This window comes from Megalobrama amblycephala, linkage group LG11 (assembly GCF_018812025.1).
Source record: "Megalobrama amblycephala isolate DHTTF-2021 linkage group LG11, ASM1881202v1, whole genome shotgun sequence".
Classification (NCBI taxonomy): domain Eukaryota; kingdom Metazoa; phylum Chordata; class Actinopteri; order Cypriniformes; family Xenocyprididae; genus Megalobrama; species Megalobrama amblycephala.
In genome coordinates, this window is record NC_063054.1 from 25295074 (window position 1) to 25312540 (window position 17467).

The 17467-nt window shown below is 37.2% G+C and overlaps 1 protein-coding gene across 1 annotated transcript; it reads right to left on the reverse strand.

Annotated features, from left to right (window-relative positions):
- Positions 1-5451: 5451 nt before the first annotated feature.
- On the reverse strand, positions 5452-17384 carry rhebl1 (Ras homolog, mTORC1 binding like 1). Its single transcript, XM_048206953.1, has 8 exons — positions 17031-17384; positions 11979-12050; positions 11031-11098; positions 10841-10923; positions 7633-7689; positions 7501-7548; positions 7033-7114; positions 5452-6869 (listed from the first exon to the last, which is right to left on the reverse strand). Exons 1-8 carry the CDS (start codon positions 17080-17082, stop codon positions 6777-6779), a joined length of 555 nt encoding a protein of 184 aa, XP_048062910.1. The 5' UTR covers positions 17083-17384; the 3' UTR covers positions 5452-6776.
- Positions 17385-17467: the final 83 nt, after the last annotated feature.

A 17467-nucleotide genomic window follows, 5' to 3' on the forward strand; every position in this document is an offset into this window, starting at 1 on the left:
GAACACATTAGGACAGGAACAGCAACAACAATTAACATAGAAAAAAAAAAAAAAAAAAAAAGGATTCGTACAAAAAACGTGCAACGATTCCAAAACCTGATCAACTAAAAGATCAAAACTTGGAGGCAGAGCCATCTCTAAATGAGGGTCCTCCATACCAAGACTTCTGGTAACCATCTAGTCCATGAAAACATAGGTAAGCCACTATGCTCTGCTGCCTTCATTAGTAATATATTGAATTTTCTCAAACCCAACCCTCCACATTTGGTACTCACAGGAGTACGTATTTGTTGACACATAGTGAAAGTACTATGATCACAGAGCCAATGACAGGGTTTTTTATTATAAGTGTCCAGTAACTCAGATGTGTTGTATCAGATAATTACCCAAATAAAGAAGGTAATGTAATCATCTGATTCTCATTTGCCCCAGAACATAAAACAAAAAAAACAAAACAAAACGGCCATATAGCTACATTTCTGGGCCGCTTCAGAGCAAAAAAGTCTCATAAAGTAGACTTGAACTCACATACCCCATATTGGCGGATCTCTTTCAGTCCATCTGCTCAGTCCTTTGTGCTGCTTTGTTGCATTTTTTCAGGAGGCTCTCTACCTCCGTTGGCGATTTAAACACATATTTCTTTCCTTTGTATGTCAAGAGCAATGTAGCAGGGAAGGCGAAACCATGCCTTAGTTTCCTTCTTCTGAATTCCTCGCAGGCCAGCTGGAATTCTGCTTGCTGCTGACGAATGGGGTACGGTAAATCCTGGGCAAAGTAGATCTTCTTCCCCTTGTACTGGATGTTTTTCTTAAGCCTGGCGGCGCGCATGACTCGCTCCTTGTCCTTGAAATTCAGGAATCTCATTATGAAGCCGCACGGAGGATTCGCTTCTCCTCTTATCGCACCGAGCCTGCGTGCCCATTCTATTGTCACCTGAGAAACCTCTACCAGATCCTGGATCAATGATTCGAGGAAGCATCTGCTGATTCCTCTCCCTCCGGAATTCCCACGAGTCTGAGATTCTTTCTGCGTCCCAGCGACTCAAGATCAATGAGCTTTCTTTTTATAGTCTTTTATAGCGTTTTCAGCCCACAACTGAGCATTCTCTTAGTGTATCTGAGCCACCTCCGTTTTCAACGCCTTTAGCTCTCTCAACTCGGGGAGTTCGTCTTCTGTATCACTGATGCGGGCCTCTGTGGTCTGGATACGCCTCTCCATTCCTCCCAGGTCAGTCCTCAGAGCAACAATCTCAGCCCTCATTTCAGCTCTCCATCTCTCCATCTCTCCACACTACGGCACACATCATCCAGCAGCGTTATCAGTCTCTGCCGTCATTGCTTACTTGTCGAGGATTTGCCTGAGCCAGAGTTCTTTAACTGTTTGGACATCTTTCACTGCCTATTTTCTTTGTATTTGGGTTTAACGTTTATATTTGGATTATATTCGGCATAGAGACCGAGCTAATGCGACTTATCACATCCTCTCCAACCCGGAAGTCCAACATCCATACATTTCATAAAGGTCCAAGGAGCCAAAGTAAGTCTGAACAGAAGAACACGGTATTGGTAAGCTTTGCATCATTTCAGCTCTCCATCTCTCCACACTACGGCACACATCATCCAGCTTCTCATTCACCTTTTCGAGTTTGCTGTCTTTTCGGGCGTCATCAGTCTCTGCCGTCGTTGCTTACTTGTCGAGGATTTGCCCGAGCCAGAGTTCTTTGACTGTTTGGACATATTTCACCACCTATTTTCTTTGTATTTGGGTTTAACATTTATATTTGGATTATATTCGGCATAGAGACCGAGCTATGCGACTTATCACATCCTCTCCAACCCGGAAGTCCAACGTCCATACATTTCATAAAGGTCCAAGGAGCCAAAGCAAGTCCGAACAGAAGAACACGGTATTGGTAAGCTTTGCCCTCGAAAGCGAATCTGAGGAACTTCCTGTCTCTCTTGATGATCTGGATGTGGAAGTATGCATCCTTTAGATCGATGGTCACAAACCAATCACCGGTTTGAATCTGAGACAGAATGGACTTTAACGTCAGCATTTTGAATTTGCTCACTCTGAGCGCGAGATTTAAGCGACGTAAGTCCAAAATTGGACATAAACCACCATCCTTTTTGGGCACAACAAAATAACGTCTGTAAAAGACTTACTCTATCTGAGCGGGGGTATTAGCCCCTTTCTGTAAGGCCACATACACACTGCAGCTAAATTCGGTTGTCAATTCACCTTTTAGTGCTTAATCTCGTTCTGTACACACACAGTTCAGTAAAATACGGGAGTGACAACCACATTCTAAAACTGTATTAACTCCCGGAAAATACAAGTAGTGACAACCGCATTTACAGAAATTCTATGCAGTGTGTATGGAACCGAACTGAACAACTAGTTGTTAATGACGTTTTTTAATGTGCATCGGAGATGTGTCTCTCTTCTGTATGCACAGGGAAAGCACGAGCCTTGACTCATTCGAATTGCCAGACCTTGCTAGAAAAAAAAAAATCAGCGAACAAGAATAAGCCCATAATAAAGCCAAAATAAATCCAAATGCTTTTTGCTAAAAATAAGACCAATATATTGTGATTCATGTCTGCTCACATTAATAACTCCATAAACCCGTTCGCCTAATGAGACGAGCTTAAACAACAAGCCCAAAACGCTTATAATGAGTGACCATGGCAACACAGAAAGAGCGCGCTCTGTGTGAAACAGAACAGGCTGTACAAGCATAAAAAAGGACGCCTTCAATCGACTGTGTTAGAATGTTTAGTTAAATTGCTGAAAATAAGGAGCGTTTTGTCACTGTAATATTACTTTGGTCACAAAAACATATACTGAACACGAGAGACGCCAGAACATTGCTTTGGTTTCCAAGCCGTCAATCATCGCATTTTCGAGAGTGAGTCGTGTTCCGTACACACATGTAACATTAATTTAGGAGATTCACTCAAGCATTTAAATGCAGTTGTCACTCCTGAAACTTACAGTGTGTATGTGGCCTAAGAGTAACATAATTTCCTGCCTCAAAGCCGGGGCCTCCCAAGGACGCACCGTCGTGGGAAGAACCCCGCTGGAAAGAGGTGGGCCTTTCTGGAATTGGATGATGTAACCATGTTGAATGGTACGTAGCACCGACTGCGATATCTCGGGCAGGTATTGCCACGTGGCCCAGTACTCTGCTAGGGGCATTAGCTGCTCTATTTTTGGAGCCTGCTGAACTGTGGATATCAATACATTTCCTGACTGCAGAAAGCCTCCGGTGTCTACGGAAACAGGAAGCACACTTGGAGCTACTGAGCTCTTTGTCATAAACTGGTCTACTCAAGGCACAAGAGTGGCGGAGACCTCTAATGCAGGTAGCTGTCCAATCGGCCGAACTCCGAAGGCTGCGCGCGGAGTATCTGAGATGATGCTTGTCAGTAGGGCCAAACCTAAAACCGCCCGAGGTGCACTTAGCGTCGGGACAGTTAAGGCCGGAGCCAGGAGACCACAATGAGAGATTCACAATGAGAATATGCATGCATGGTTTATCCAAACTCTCCAATGGAGGGCCTGGCCTCCGAAGACGAGCGAAAACTGCTGATGGCAGGTCTATCCATCTGCGTTGCCATGAGCGAACTGGTGGGCGAGTCCTAGGACCGCAGTCTCTGCGGGGGGGGGGGGGGGTTCACTTCACTGTACCTCACGAGGACGCTGTGGAGAAGACGAACGTGAACGAACTGACAGTGGTTGTGGTTCAGCCTCACTAAACCTGCATGGGATGAGCTGGTGAAAAGCGGCAGCAGACTGTTGTTTTGCTGCTCGAACTTTCTCTACCACAGACTCACCAAATAGGCCGTTATTGGACATGGGGGCATCTAATAGGAAAGACTTATCCTTCTAAACAGAGCTGCATCCAGGGATAACTAAAAATATTTGTCAGGTAGCTGTGCGTTTAAACATTACCCTTACAGACAAATCTTCCTGGACTGACTCTATATAGAGCTGCATCCAGGGATAACACTAAAAAAATAAAAATATTTGTCAGGCAGCTGTGCATTTAAACATTACCCTTACAGACAAATCTTCCTGGACTGGCTCTATATAGAGCTGCATCCAGGGATAACTCTAAAAAAATAAAAATATTTGTCAGGCAGCTGTGCATTTAAACATTACCCTTACAGACAAATCTTCCTGGACTGGCTCTATATAGAGCTGCATCCAGGGATAACTCTAAAAAAATAAAAATATTTGTCAGGCAGCTGTGCATTTAAACATTACCCTTACAGACAAATCTTCCTGGACTGGCTCTATATAGAGCTGCATCCAGGGATAACTCTAAAAAAAAATAAAAATATTTGTCAGGCAGCTGTGCATTTAAACAGTACCCTTACAGACAAATCTTCCTGGACTAACGCTATACAGAGCTGCATCCAGGGATAACCAAAAAAAAAAAAAAACTTCCTAATTCTCCCAGCTCTTTCAACTTTGCATTAAAAGTCAGAAAATAAAAGAGATACATAAAATATATAAAATGCATTAAAAATGAAATAAATAAAAAATAAGAAAAAGAGTTGAAAGAATAAAAGATAATATGTGTATAAAATAAAGTATAAACAGTTCGGACATAGCACAGTGCTCAATCAGCAAATGCATAGGTAAAAAGATGTGTTTTGAGTCTTGCTTATCCCCAGCTTATCTACAGCACGAGTGACCACTTCTAACAGCTCACGAAAACAACAGGGTCAGCGTCGCGATTCTCAAATGCATGCACATGAGACGGGGAAAGGGAGAAAAGGGGTAAAAATCAGTCTGCTCGATCTCCAAAAGCTCAGGCTTGTATTTATCACCCCAAGCGTCCATCTCATGCGGCACCCCAGAAACAGGCAGGGGTTGGGCGAGCAGCCTTCTTTCCTCAGAAAGTAGGAGAGCCTCGAGCGCAACACTTTTAAACGCAGGCTATCGCAGTGTCGACAGTCAGATAGGCTGTTAAGATAGGCTCTTGAGGATGCTGAAGGCCCAAACATCGCATGCACCTGCCATGAGTGTCTCCTCCTGCTATGAACCTGTCACACGGGTCGATACATCACCTGTAACTCATTGTGTTCTCTTGAGAGGAGTAAAAACTGCTCTGAAAAGGTAGCTATGGACACGTGAAAAGAACTTTCCAACTGGCAACAGAAAATCCACTTCCTGAAGGAATGAAATCTGATGAAATGGCACCTAGTACACTGATATGAAGCATACGTGACATATTCTTGGGGTAGGACTAGACGCTTCTGGCCACACCTAAGGTGTTCCCATAGCGTTGTATCGCAGCTTTGAGTGAACCTATGAAAGGGAACCATACTCTCCAACGACTCGTACTTAATAAGGTGGGTAAGCAGCAAGTTATAGAAACTGTCTACTTCAACTTTGATGTGAGAGATCCAAATGGAAGAAGAACAACTACACAGAAAACACATTCTTTAAATGTTTATTTTTCCACATACAAAAAATCCATATACAGAAGTCCCTAAAATTATAATGAAGGTTGTCAAAATTATAAAAATGAAAAACCTGGCACCCTGAACTTTCCAGGAAAATGAGGAGGTCAGATTTTAAAGGACCCTTGGACTTCAGCAGTGCTAATTTAATGTAGTATGGGTCAGAAAATTCCAGGATGGTATTCATGTCATGGTACTATTTAATATAGCTAAATGTTACTAAATAAGAAGTGGGGAGGATGATGCAAAAGATATCAGAAATGCATTGGAACAACATTTTTCTGTAGCCATTGGATTATTAGTCTTAACTGCTCTACAGAGATAATGTTGGTGACCCTGCTTTTAAATCAAGATTAAGATCACATAAGACTCCACAGGGGGAAATTGTTGACCATGAATCAGTCCTTGGTAACTATGTAAATATTAGACTATGCCTTCACAAATTGCAAATGTGGTATATATGACGTTCAGCATTATACTAAAAAAGTGCATTTATTTAATGAACACTTTTATATGCCATGGGCACCTTTAGGGGTAACAAAATTTCTGAATCTAAGCAAAGCAAAACAAAACCAAAAACCAAAAAAAAAAAAAAAAAAAAAGGCTGAATCTCAAAGATAGAATTCTAATAAAGTTTTAAAGATCCCATATTTACTTTATACTGAAGGTTTAAAAAGAACAATTCTTGCAGTCACTTGATTGTGTATAAAACCACCAGTGGCAGGCAAGAGTGGATCTTTTTGGGGTTATGTTTACATCATCATATATATATACCCACACTTTACATACGCCACTAGGAAGAGGAAAGGAGCAGCACAGCACTGAGTTGTCATACGTGCCATCTTAATGTCTCTGTATAAACTCAATTTAAATGGCCTACCCATTTTATCCATTTTAATTCTTTTGGTTACACAAGAGAAGTAAAATTAGTAAATATGTGTCAGAGGGAGAGCAAAAAATAAAATAAAATAAAAAAGAGAACAACTCTGTATTGCTGAGATAAATGGAGATAGTAGGTGTAGACAGGTTAGTACCTGTCAGATTAAACATGAAATGTCAGTCAACATATCAAAGCTGAAGGTAACAGAGATGGGAGATTTTAAGTAAAACATTTTACAGTAATTTGAGCATCAAAAAGCATCAATATTTAACTCCCAATACTGAATATGATTTTTTGGAATAATGTTTCTTGATGCATTTGGAAATTAATCAGGAGAGGACCCATTTCTGAACTGCTTCGTTATAATTAATAGCAAGGTGATGTGTCTTTTAATTTCAGCATGTGAGTTTACTGCATGCCTACATCACTGCACACTTCTTCTCCTCTGATGGGGCATTTCCATCCACTTTTTCCATTTCCAGAATAATCCTCTTGAAAACCTCTACAGCTGTCTGTAAAATGAATGTTCTTTTAAAAAGGAGAACATATACACAAATGTCCAAACTGTACAGAAAACAAATATATGCTCATTGCATAAATGTGTCTACAAAATGTTTTGTTAAACTAACTGTAGGCAAGCAAAAGTTCCTATTCAAGATACAAAGAAAGTGTTACCTGATTTTCCTTAGCGGATGACTCCATAAAAGCAGCACCCCAAGAATCAGCTAGCTTCTTGCCCTCTTCTGGTTTAATCACTCTAAATTTAAAAGAGAGAGAGAGAACATGACAGAGCTGGCCTTCAAAATGGTACAAAACCTTAAAAGTTTCAAAGTCTGGAAGACAATTTTGTGGTCTGAAATGTGATAGATATTTAAGAACTAATTGTTATATTATAGATAAAAACACAAAAACATTAAATCACATTGATGAGGAGTATTTATGAATTTAATGTTAATAACTTAATTACAAAATTCTCAGGATTTGGGACCATTCTACAAAGTTAGGTGTAAGTTGGGGTGTATGCAATGTACTGTTTATAACGTCCAAAAAAAATGTAAATATAAATATAATATAGACAAATAATAATAATAAAAATAATTAGACCAACACCATGCAAGAGGTGAATATATAGTATATGCTTACCTTTCCATGTGAAGATCTTTTTTGTTCCCAACTAGAACAGTAGGTACCCTGGGTAAATATGCAATATTTATGACTACATGTTTTATGACCTTATATAATATTTTGACCATATGTTCATGAGTTTACACTTACTGTATCTTTCCAACCATATCAAGAAGCTTGTCATGTAGAACCTGCACAACTTCAAAACTGAAAACAGAGTGGATTATGTTTACATTTTGTTGGCCTCTGAAAAGCATTCAAATCAGCATCTAGGCCCTTACAATCAGAAAAGTAATTACCCATATCAGATTATGAGGTTAAATAAAGCTACTTATTCTCAGCCAATAATGAGTGTCACTAGTGTTAGTATCTTAAGAAATGTCTAAAGAGTACAATGGTTAGAAACAAAACAAAAATATTAATACAAATTAATTCATTTTTTGCTTTAAAGCACACAATAAAAATATTTCTGGTGCCAATCAAGTTCTCGGCCAGTGTTTCGCTGGGCGAATTGAAGTCTGTCTAGAACCAGCCCTGTTTTTCCACAGACAAGCTGATAAAAGGTGATATGTGTTGTTTATGTGACTACATAACCACTAACCAGTCCAAAAACAAATATGACGTGTCAATGTTTGTGTAAGCAGCACTTCTACATTTTGTTGTTCACGGTACCGGCAGTCATTCCTGTGTATCTGCAGATCTGCCGGTAAATTGACCGTGCTCTCTTCTGTACTTGCTTGAGACTGAAACTGAACCCGCAGATTCATTCCTCTCTCATGCAATTTAACATATTAAGACCTACAGAGTAGTGTAATGCAATGTTATTACATTGCTCATTGAGACTGCCATAGGGCATGAGTGGAATCGATTTTTCCAGCCTAGAACAGTTCGAGAATTGACAGTGGTAAGTAACCTGCACCAGAACCATGACAGAGTAAAAGGGGTCTTGACAAAGCCAGTGCTCATGATTTCAGCATTCTATTTAAATTTTTAGCAGTTACATTTATATCTATAGTATAGTATAGTATAGTATAGTATAGTATAGTATAGTATAGTATATGTCATGGGGCAGTTGTAGTGGTTTCAACAAAAACAGAAAATGTTTGTCAAAATGATCCTCGTTCACACAGACTTGTGAAAATGACTTAAAAATGCATGCCAGGCCAGTAGTTGGCAATGTCATTTTGTAAAGAAACACTATGTGCCCATAGACTGAATACCTAATACGTATGCGCATAATGTCACCTTTTTCACAAATTCACGTTTTTGTAGTTTAAACTGAGATAATAACGCTATAGTTTTCATGAACTTGCACTTTGAAATCCATTTTCAAAAGTTTGCATTTTCAGGCCCCCAAAACGGCATTGTCATGTAAATGAATGCCAAAAACGCATAAAATGTTTCCCATTTTTAGTTGAAAACGGTAATGGAACAGTTTGATAAATGTACTAAGTAGAATTAGTGCACATATGTGGTAAGATTTAAATATGTTATCGCACATTTTAAACAGAAATTCTAAAGATAATAGGGGCTTTCGCACAGATTACTTCTAGGAACTCAGTTATAGGAACTAGTCACTAGGATAGTTCCCCAAGAACTAATTTCCCCCCTGGGCCATGTATGTGGTTGCATTCGCACTGGAAATAGGAACTATTAAGCGCGGCATTACAAACGCTAAAAAACGGTGGATGGAGGATGCCGTGATTGGAGCTGTGTTTGTTGTGTGTCATGGGTTTCGTGATAACGGATGGAATGTAAACGCATAATTTACGTGACTGAAAGAGCAAAAAGTGGGGCTAAGAGATTAAATCTTGTATGACAACTTTCAGTACATATCGAGGCAGAGAAATGTGATGTGATGACCAGCACTAAAATTAGAGATTATGACCCTTCAATAGGGTATGCTTCAGTTGTTCATTTGCTGCTATGTCTTGCACAGTGCATGATGTAAATTACATCAGCAGCAGGATCTGCTGCAAGGACTGCATGTGCAGTCCAAACTTTCGAGGCTCACATTTGAGTGCTTCGCCTACTTGTGTACCTAACTGAATTCACTGCACTATTGGTTCTAGCAGGACTGTTAATTTAAGAAATGATCAAAGAAGTTGGAAAAAACAATAAAATATTTCAGGTTTGAAACAACATAAAGATTAAAACCAAGTGAAAGTACCACAAATCAGTTGTAGTACACAAGCATCACACTTGTCCATACAAGCTCATGGCCAATAGAGTATACTCAAAAAGAATAGAACTGTGCACGAGATGTAGAAGCAGGCAGAAAAACAAAGTCAGAAAACTAAACACACAAAAACAACACTGGGTATATTGATGGGTATATTGAGTCCAAGAATGAAGAATGAAATAATAATAAAAAAGAATGATTACATAAGCATGTAAGTTTGTTTATTTGCATTATTAACCTGTCACTTAAAGGGTTAGTTCACCCAAAAATGAAAATTCTGTCATTAATTACTCACCCTCTTCCACACCCGTAAGACCTTCGTTTATCTTCGGAACACAAATTAATATATTTTTGATAAAATCCAATGGCTCAGTGAGGCCTACATTGCCAGCAAGACAATTAACACTTTCACTGCCTAGAAAGCTACTAAAGACGCATTTAAAACAGTTCATGTGACTACAGTGGTTCAACCTTAATGTTATAAAGCAACGAGAATACTTTTTGTGCAACAAAAAAAAAAAAATTAACGACTTTATTCAACAGTATCTAGATTTCAAAACACCGCTTCATGAATCAAACTGCCAAAGTCACGTGATTTCAGTAAATGTGGCTTCGTTACGTCATAAGTGTTTTGAAATTTCAATGGTTCACCACTGGGGGGCGTGACTTTGGCAGTTTGATACGTGCACCGAACCAGTGATTCGAAACAAAAGATTCATAAAGCTTTGAAGCTTCATGAAGCAGTTTTGAAATCGCCCATCACTAGATATTGTTGAATAAAGTCGTTATTTTGGCGCACAAAAAGTATTCTCGTCGCTTTAAAACATTAAGGGTTGAACCACTGTAGTCACATGAACTGTTTTAAATACGTCTTTAGTAGCTTTCTGGGCACTGAAAGTGTTAATTGTCTTTCTGGCAATGCAGGCCTCACTGAGCCATCCGATTTTATCAAAAATATCTTCATTTGTGTTTCGAAGATGAACGAAGGTCTTACGGGTGTGGAACGACATAAGGGTGAGTAATTAATGACAGAATTTTCATTTTTGGGTGAACTAACCCTTTAAGAAAATAAAATGGTCAAAATGGACCAAACATTTAAACATTCCAGTTGTATGACCAAACAAAACAAAACAAAAAAGATTAATAACAATGCAAGTAAGAAAAAAAACCCCTGACCTTTTCATTGAAGTGACAGAGTACACCAGAACGTAACCATGAATATCCATAGAATGAGACTGGGGGAAAATGGAATACTCATCCTAAACAGAAAAGGGGAGGGGAACAACTGGTATGAAAAATGATGAAAAAAAGAAAGAAAAAGATTTATACAGAAAAATTGTGGGGGGGGGGGGGGGGGGGGTCTTACCTGTCCAGCAGTGTCAACTAACTGGAGATTGAAATCCTGGCCATTCACAGACACCATTTTATTAAAAGCTTAAAGACAAACAGAAAGATATATTGAACTGGGGACATCAAAACTTTCAAAGGGGACCAAATGTCATGTAGTTGTATGATTTTGGAGCAACAATATTACAACACACAATTTCCACACTAAGAGCAAACAAGCAGGCATTAAAACTGAATTTTAAATTACAACAGAATTCAGAAACATATACATGATGACATTTTGATTTCACGTTTCATATTTAGTTAAGCTGACAGGTGTCACTAAACAATAGCAACCATTACTGATCACTTGATGAAATACATTGGTAATGCTACAACACAATTTTGATTACTCCTTAACAAACATCAAATTTTACTAAGATTAATTACTATTTCAAAATAACTAATGACCTGTTAAGCATCATGTAACAATGTTTGTTAGTGGACAATTAATGTTATAACACGTAATGCACACTAAACTTGCCTAAACATTAAAATAAACAAAAAGGCAAAATCTGCACTAAATTTAAAAAAGAGAGAGAGAGAGAGAGAGAGAGAGAGAAAGACATAAGCAAACAATAAAAATGGAAATTAATAATAACCACAAACCTGGTTATATTATGTTGTTCTACAGACTAAAGGACAGAGTTTATTTCACATGCAAAGAGGCATTGGTTCCCTGACATTAGTGTCAACGATTCAATGATTGACTGAGCCTAGGGCACCACACTGGCCAGAACCGGCCTAGCCCACTCTCATACTTTTGTACAATAGTTTGTTTGATGCTTCTACATTATATAATGGTCTTAAAACTTGGATCTACTAGTTGCTAGCTGCTTCATTTAATGCATTTGCCCATTGTGGCATTTTAGAATCATGCAGGCTATAATACTTGTAATATAGTAGGTCAAAATATTTCAGTACTCACTGTTTTCAATAGTAGGGTCGTAGGAATCTACAAATTGTCCTTCTACAAACTGTATCGTGAGGGAGGATTTTCCTGTTGTAAAATAAATCAAAATGATTATCAAAGTAATGTTAATAATTAGTAACAACAACAGTGACAGCAATTATAATAATACGTTTTATATACTGTATATAGCGCCTTTCAAGAACCCAAGGACGCTTTATTACCTTTTATAAGGGTGTTGAATGGCATTAAATAATAGGTTGGAATTATTATTATTATAATGAAAAAAATTATAACTAAAGTAATGGAAAAGTGTTGAGAAAGCTGCTTACTGATCAAGCCACATGTATAGGCAGGTTAAGAGTACACCACTAACATTACATGTAAATGTACTGACAATGTAATACACTTTTTTTTTTTTTTTAAATGGACTAATGATCTTCATACGATATATCATGATAATGAACGTGTGATATTGTTAACATGGGCACTTCAAAATACCAATAATAATTATTTATTATGAATTATTCAGATTTTTAGAATGCATTTTAATAATAGTTCTCCCATCATCTGGTTAAAATGCATAACACCGCTGTATGCTGCGTCAAAGAGGCACCCACTCTGATGTAAACAACCCCCAACGAGCATAAGATGCACTTGGCAGAACAAGTAAAGATGTGATGAATGAAAATGCACATTCACTCTCTGACAGCAGATGACGCTTTTGGAACAGGAGAAATGCAGCTTTTCCCGGTAACACCATACACACAGCAGCTGCACTACTTTCTGTTTCTGAACAGTATTTAAAGGGTTAGTTCACCCAAAAATGAAAATTCTGTCATCAATAACTAGTTGTTTTCATTCCAAACCCATAAGACTTTTTTCATCTTCAAAACACAAATGAAGATCTCTTTGATGAAATATGAGTGATTTCGGTCGCTCCATAGCTACGTAACTACCACTTTGATGCTTTAAAAAGTTCATAAAGAGATCGTAAAACTAATCCATGAATTGAAGCGGTTTAGTCAAAATTTTCTAAAGAGACTCAATCACTTTATATGATGAACAGATTGAATTTAGACTTTTATTCACATCAAAAAGATCTTTATTTGTGTTCCGAAGATGAACAAAAGTCTTATGGGTTTGGAATGACATGACATAATTTTCCTTTTTGGGTGAACTAACCCTTTAAATGTTTTAAACAGCCATTGATGTTTTTGTATTCACAATGGCGTTCATCGCAGCACCAATTTATTTTCAAACCTGAACATTTTTACATTTTAATCTACATGTCCTAGATATTGACTAAAAATGCTGATTCTTTATTATTGTTCGGCAACACTTTACAATAAGGCTCCATTAGTTAACATAAACTGACAAAAATATTTCTAAAGCATTTATTAATCTTAGTTAATTTCAACATTTAATAGCACATTATTAAAATCAAAAGTAACTGTATTTAATGGACCAGAGCCAACATGAACTAACGATGATCAGTTGTTTTACAAAGAATAATAACTTCTGTAACAAATGTAGCTATTGCCCATTATTAATGTTAAGTAATGCATTAACTACTAAGACCTTATTTTAAAGTTACCTGTTGTTTTTTATAATTCTTTTGCACTTTAATCTGTTTGAAACATTTGTTCACTTTAAACATTTTTGTCTATTGCTTTATTTATATTTAAATGTTCAGAGGTCTATTTGTTTTAAGAAAAGTTATTGAAACCTGAAATAGTATGACAACACTTTTTTTGCAACTTATTTCAATATTGTGATAATATCGTATATCGTGATAAAAGTTTCAGCAATTATCGTGACGTGAAAATTTGATACCGTCACATGCCTATACGGAATGTACCATCCTATTGCAACCTCTGCCCAATTTGGGGTTAAGGTTTCTCTGTCATTTTCATTGGTGCATTAAATATGACATTAAGGCTTGATACACCGCATAATGCATTGTGAAAATACACATTTTGAATGGCAATACCAATTTTGTATGATTCCATTAAAGGGTTAGTTCACCCAAAAATTAAAATTCTGTCATTAAGTACTCACCCTCATGTCATTCCACACCCGTAAGACCTTCGTTCATCTTCGGAACACATGAATGAAGGTCTTACGGCTGTGGAATGACATGAGGACGAGTAATTAATGACAGAAATTTTATTTTTGGGTGAACTAACCATTTAAGTCAACATACTATATGGGATAATAAAAAATAAGTTGCCATTTCTTTGTTCTTTCTGCCCAATTTCTCTTTTTAGCATACCTTTTTTTTTAATGAACCCATGAACTTTACAATAAATAAATATAGATGGGTCAAACCTTATTGAACCTTCTGCCCATTTTCTTTCAGCACCTCTCTGTGTTAAATATGATAATGGAAACTGATACACAGTGTGACCTTGAATCAAAGTACAAAGATTAAACAGTTTGTTCATAACGCATTGAACAAAGTACAAAATTAAAATAATATATCTATCATATTTGAGCAATTAACCACACAGCTTTCCCCCAATTCATAAAACAACTACTGCCATTGAGCACTGTATTTGCAATTCCCATCTCTTTATTTTTAATGGATGCTATCAATATCACACCAAGGTTCCTTACATTACCAAAAATTTGACATGCAGTGAGTTATGATAGAACAAGAGAGATATACAGTGGCATGAAAAAGTATGTGAACCCCTTGCAGAATCTGTGAAAATTAGAATTACTTTAATAAAATAAGAGGAATAATAAAAAAATGCATGTTATTTTTTGTTTAGTACTGTCCTGAGTAAGATATTTTACATAAAAGATGTTTGCATTTAGTTCACAAGACAAAACAATAGCTGAATTTATTAAAATAACCCCATTCATAAGTACGTGAACCATTGATTCTCAATACTGTGTGTGGTTACCTGATGATCTACGACTGTTTTTTTGTTTTGTGATGGTTGTTCATGAGTCTCTTGTTTGTCCTGAGCAATTAAACTGAGCTCTGTTCTTCAGAAAATTCCTCCAGGTCCTGCAGATTCATCAGTTTTCAAGCATTTTTGCATATTTGAACCCTTTCCAGCAGTGGCTGTATGATTTTGAGATTCATCTTTTCACACTGAGGACAATTGAGGGACTCAAACTCAACTATAAAAAATGGTTCAAACATTCACTGATGCTCCAGAAGGAAACACGATGCATTAAGAGCCGAGGGGTGAAAACTTTTGAATTCAAATATCAAGGTAAATTGTACTTAATCTTTCTGCCGGGAAACATGCAAGTATCTTCTGTTGGTTCTGAAGAGCAGTACTAAATGAAAAACAATAATATTTAAACAAAATAAGAAAAATTGTTCCTGTTCATCTTCATCCTGTTCAAAAGTTTTCACACCCCGACTCTTAATGCATCATGTTTCCTTCTGGAGCATCAGTGAATGTTTGAACCTTTTTTAATAGTTTTGTTTGAGTCCCTCAGTTGTCCTCAGTATGAAAACACAGATCTCAAAATCCTACAGTCACTGCTGGAAAGGGTTCAAATATGCAAAAATGCTTGAAAACTGATGAATCTGAAGGAGCTGGAGGATTTTTATGAAGACCAGAGCTCAGTTTAACTGCTCAGGACAAACAAGAGACTCATGAACAACCATCACAAAACAGTCGTGGATCATCAGGTAACCACACACAGTATTGAGAATCAATGGTTCACATACTTATGAATGGGGTTATTTTAATAAATTCAGCTATTGTTTTGTCTTGTGAACTAAATGCAAACATCTTTTATGTAAAATATCTTACTCAGGACAGTACTAAACAAAAAAATAACATGCATTTTTTATTATCCCTCTTATTTTATTAAAATAATTCTCATTTTCACAAATTCTGCAAGGGGTTCACATACTTTTTCATGCCATTGTAGCTTGATGCCCTCAACTCCCAGACAACTGGTGAACCTGCACCAGTCTGCAAACACCACCACAAGACCTGCCACTTCAGGAGACAATACATCAAATATACAAGGATTTCACAGGTCGACAGGTGTGCAAGATAAAGCTATACATAGGTTGATATTAATCTACAAATACACACTTTCCAAATAAAATATTTTTTAGTAAAACTGTACAAGACTAACTTAAGCAAAAAACACATTTCATGTATGGTGGCTTCAACAATCTACTCTATTGTTAGAACTTATATTTGATTTTGAAATGCTGATTTGTATAGTAGTACGTTACTTCTTTAAATGTGTTGTTTTTGTATCAGCCCTCATATTCCAGACACACTTGAAATTTCACATGGGCAGAGGGTAAAATAAATATTGGTTCATTCATATGTATTGACTCAAATGTAAAGTTCATGGGTTAATTAAAAAAGACTGGTACTTGTTCATACTTAGAGAGAGAAAGATAGACACAAATTGCCTAAAAGATGCAACAAGACAGCTTATTCTTTGTTATCGTACATGCCAATTTCACAGGACAATTAAAAATGTTACAGTAAAATTGTTCGACTCGAGGCCAAAAATCTTGATAGGGCACTATTCTGTTTATAACTTTAAAGTGCCATTTTTACGTACCCTTGAAAATGACCGAGAACCAGCGCTTTAAATCCCTTTATGGACACAGCGCCATAGACACCGACACGTTTAGCGTAGCGTCATTTAAGGTGGAACAGAAAGCGCTATCTTTTTAGCTAATCGAATAATAGGCTACAAATTAAATGCATCACTGTACAGATCAGTTTTAAGACATGCTGACATGTTACTAGAATTGCCCGATTGGTGATATTCGAGTATTGGTTGGCAAACGATTATTGAGTGTTATCTGACTGAAGAAGCACGTTGCTAATTCCTGCCAGCACCATGCGCTTTTCCATTATGTCGCCAAATGCTGGTGCGCTTTTAGAAGATTCTTGACAGCATCGAAATAAATATGTAAATTTGTAAATACGTAAAAATTAAAGTGGCTGGAAACCAGTAAAAAGCTAAAATGAAATTTACGATTCAGCCGCAAGAACTCTGCTAACTAACTTAACGACTACATAACATCAAATACTTCCTACTCAAAAATGTATATCAAATACTCACCAACTGAACGATACCCCAATACAGCGATCTTTCTGTATTTAGGTTGAGGCATTCTTTGAAAATAACCTTTGAACGTCAAAACCAAACTGGAGGTTAAGAAAGAAATAGTTTATCAAATATTAGAGGTCTATCACGTGATAACAACAAACTTTTCCACGCCCTCCAGAAAGATCTTCATCATTGTTTCTGTCGCATAAAATGAACTTTTCGGTTGGTGGACGCTGTATAATCAAAAATATCTTTCTTTGGAAGTAAACATTTAAGCATACAGTGACGTCTTAAAACTACGACGAATGAACTAAAATGCTTATTCACTGCAGTAGCGTGTCTTCTTCTTCTTAGTTTAATAGCGGTTGGCAAAATATCTGTTGGTGCATTTCCACCACCTATTGGGATGGAGTGTGAAGCGTTGTTGTAGAAGGGAAAACAGAAAAGAA

Bases quoted from the DNA above. Each gene is read 5' to 3' on its own strand.
- rhebl1 (XM_048206953.1), bottom strand. From the start codon at position 17,082: ATGCCTCAACCTAAATACAGAAAGATCGCTGTATTGGGGTATCGTTCA. The intron at 11,099-11,978 runs GTGAGTACTGAA...TTTGTCTTTAAG, and splicing joins CGACCCTACTATTGAAAACA to CTTTTAATAAAATGGTGTCT. The intron at 6,870-7,032 runs GTAACACTTTCT...TTCATTTTACAG, and splicing joins CATCCGCTAAGGAAAATCAG to ACAGCTGTAGAGGTTTTCAA.